At 33.2% G+C, this 3,119-nt stretch overlaps 1 protein-coding gene across 1 annotated transcript; it reads left to right on the top strand.

Moving 5' to 3' along the window:
* Positions 1-417: 417 nt before the first annotated feature.
* LOC108454936 (zinc finger protein CONSTANS-LIKE 16-like) lies at positions 418-2,401 on the top strand. The gene is made up of 2 exons (XM_017753576.2): positions 418-1,667; positions 1,787-2,401. Exons 1-2 carry the CDS (start codon positions 660-662, stop codon positions 2,027-2,029), a joined length of 1,251 nt encoding a protein of 416 aa, XP_017609065.1. The 5' UTR covers positions 418-659; the 3' UTR covers positions 2,030-2,401.
* Positions 2,402-3,119: the final 718 nt, after the last annotated feature.

Raw genomic sequence — 3,119 nt, forward strand, 5'->3', positions numbered from 1 at the left:
TATAAATTCTAAAAGGAAATTCCATAAAATGTTAAATTGTAAAAATTATAAATTTTTCTTTCAAAATGATGAATTCAAAATTTAACCAAATAAATTACTGATGAAGTTTATTATACTAAATTTCAGAAAAAAAAATCTTATATTAAGATATTTTATTTTATTCTGAAAGAATTTTAAATATAAACTTTATTTATTTTGTTCTAAAAGAGTTTTTAAATATATAATTTTAAAGTTTTAATTTGATTTATTTTATTTTAAAATTTAACTCTAATAAATTTATTTAAATTCACTTGTTTGTTTCATTAAAATTTAAATTGAATTAAGATGAGAAAATTCAACTCCCCAACTTGATATATTCTATCATACACTTACCATGTTCATATATATATATATATCAGATGAAAATCGGGGGAAAAGAAATCCCCCGTCTCGCTTCATTTCCATCGATACTGTGGGCCACAGTTAAAAACATTACTCTCAATCCCAATTATTGAACCATGGTCTCCTCAAGATAAATAGATAGCAGGTACCCTAACGTTCCCTTGTAAAGGCACTTTACTTTATATCAGCTTGTTCCCTTTGTTGAAATTCTTAAGTTGAGCTAAGCCCGTTTAATCCTTGCAAAACAAACTTAATAATTGTGTTTTTCCTTCTATGCAATGATCTCCGACAAGAGAGCAGCGAATGCCATGGGAGGCAAGACTGCTAGAGCCTGCGATGGCTGTCTACGAAAGCGTGCTCGTTGGTATTGTTCAGCTGATGATGCCTTCCTTTGCCAAGGTTGCGATACATCAGTCCACTCCGCTAACCAGTTAGCCAGTAGACATACAAGGGTTAGGCTTGAAACTGCATCTTCCAGGTTCAATGCTTCTGTTATCAACAACAGTGCTACTGATCAAGATGCTCTGCCAGCATGGCACCAAGGTTTCACTCGAAAGGCAAGAACACCAAGGCAAAACAGGTCCATACAGGGGCAACAAAAAAGTGACGGAAAAGTATGGGATTTGAACCCTCTTGTTCCTGAGGTTGGTTGTGAAGACGGGTCAGCAGAAGAGACTGAAGACCAGCTGCTTTGCAGAGTCCCTGTATTCGATCCTTTTTCTGCTGAATTACGTGATATGGCAAATGAAAACGGGAATCTAGTAGTTGATGGTTTTGAAGATGAAGGAACATGCCAGTTGGATGATGGTTTACATGGTTTTTTACCTTCAGATTTGGATCTTGCCCAGTTTGCTGCTGATGTTGAGAGCTTACTAGGAGATGGACTAGATGAGAATAATACTTGTAATCACACCAAAGGAACTGAATTGATGGACTGCAAACAGGAAGATGAAAGTAATGCTTTTCAAGAACGCAAAATAAAAGATGAAGAAGAAGAAGAGGAAGGTATTATAACGGCTTGTTGCTTTGATTCAGATTTTGATGTAACAAGATCATCGTTAAACTGGAGCTTTGATTATGAGTCACCAACGATTGGTGATCAAGAGGAGGAAGAGAAGGTGGTTCCAGTGGCGGAGACACCAATAATGGATGGTGAAATTAAGGCAGAAAAGAAGAGGAGCATGCTGCTGAGGCTGGATTATGAGTCAGTCATCACAGCTTGGGCCACCCAAGGCTCTCCCTGGACATCAGGAACCCGACCTGAATTCAACCCCGATGATTTCATGGTAATATATCTACATCCCTCTCCTGCTTTTCTTCTTCACTTCTCCTATATATGTGTGTATATATATATATGGTGATAATGGAAACTTGAATCCCTAGCTAATTATAGTGAAACTTTCAGGGCTCAAACCCTAACGAGGGCATAGGGGGTATATGCAGCCAGGGAAAAAGGAACATTACAGACGGAGAAAGAGAAGCAAGGGTATCAAGGTATAGAGAGAAACGAAGAACCAGACTGTTTTCGAAGAAGATAAGGTACCAAGTGAGGAAGCTGAATGCTGAGAAAAGGCCTAGAATCAAAGGCAGGTTCGTTAAGAGAGCGTCCTTTGTGGGTGGGGACTGTTTTTCCTATTATATCAAATAAGTAGTAAAAATAAAACTGCCAAATCTTGATGTTTGTTTGTTGGCAAGAATTGGCAGTAGTAGCAGTAGCCAAAACCCAGACTATGTTGGCCAAGTTTAGTTTTAAATGAATAATTATTAATGCGGAACTATACTGTTAGACTTCTCTCTAACAGTACTGCTGATATCCTCCTCCTAATGGTTGAAGGCTACGATCTTAATTAACCGAATACGTTGTAACGTTGTAAAGCAGTGAAGTTAGTTTCTGGTTTCTAATTTCCATCTTCTTCTTCGTATAGATGAAGAGTTTTGTTTCATTTTTCCACATATATAATATGTGTGTATATATGAATGTATGTAATTGTTATGAATAGACTCTACCAAATTTGTTCAACTTAGACTTAAATTGAATTGCCACATTTATACAGGAGAAGACGGAGACGAAACTTTATTACCTACTTTTGAACTCAAATTGGCTAATCAATTAATGATAATCCTATCCCACTGATATCTTTTGCTTCACCTTAAATTTTATTATTGTTCCATAATATTTGATTATTTAAGACCTCTATTCCAAATTAAGTGTTAACAACTCTATTTCACATATCCCTTTCAAAAAATGTTATTAAGGTATTGAATTTTTTATTGATAAATTTTATTAATATTCATAAAATAATTTTTTTTATACAATGTCTATTACTAGTCATAATCTCTCCTCAATTCTTAAATAGAAAGATAAAACATGTTTGAGCACACTTAAACCCATAAGTTTATGTAATCACAACCATATCAATATCAACTGAATTAAAATTACAACAAAATTCTAAATATTAATGAAATAAATGTTCCTATAATTAACTATATAATATATATATATATATATATATATATATATACAAAGTTCTTAACTTTCTAATGTCTTAACATTATAAAATTTTGAACTTGGTAAGAAAAGAAAGGAAAATTGTAATATAAACTCCAAATTTTGGATGTTATATTTTGTAATAAACCCTTTTAATTTTATTATATTTAATAATTCAAATTATAATTTTACATAATAAATCAGTGTGAATTTAAAACCATTTTAAAGAAATTCTTTTAATCTTTTATGA

Source organism: Gossypium arboreum, chromosome 9 (assembly GCF_025698485.1).
Source record: "Gossypium arboreum isolate Shixiya-1 chromosome 9, ASM2569848v2, whole genome shotgun sequence".
In the NCBI taxonomy this organism is placed as follows: domain Eukaryota; kingdom Viridiplantae; phylum Streptophyta; class Magnoliopsida; order Malvales; family Malvaceae; genus Gossypium; species Gossypium arboreum.

Excerpts from the sequence above, each read along its gene's own strand:
- LOC108454936 (XM_017753576.2), top strand. The coding sequence starts at position 660 with ATGATCTCCGACAAGAGAGCAGCGAATGCCATGGGAGGCAAGACTGCT. Across the intron at positions 1,668-1,786 it reads TCAACCCCGATGATTTCATG|GGCTCAAACCCTAACGAGGG; the intron begins GTAATATATCTA and ends TGAAACTTTCAG.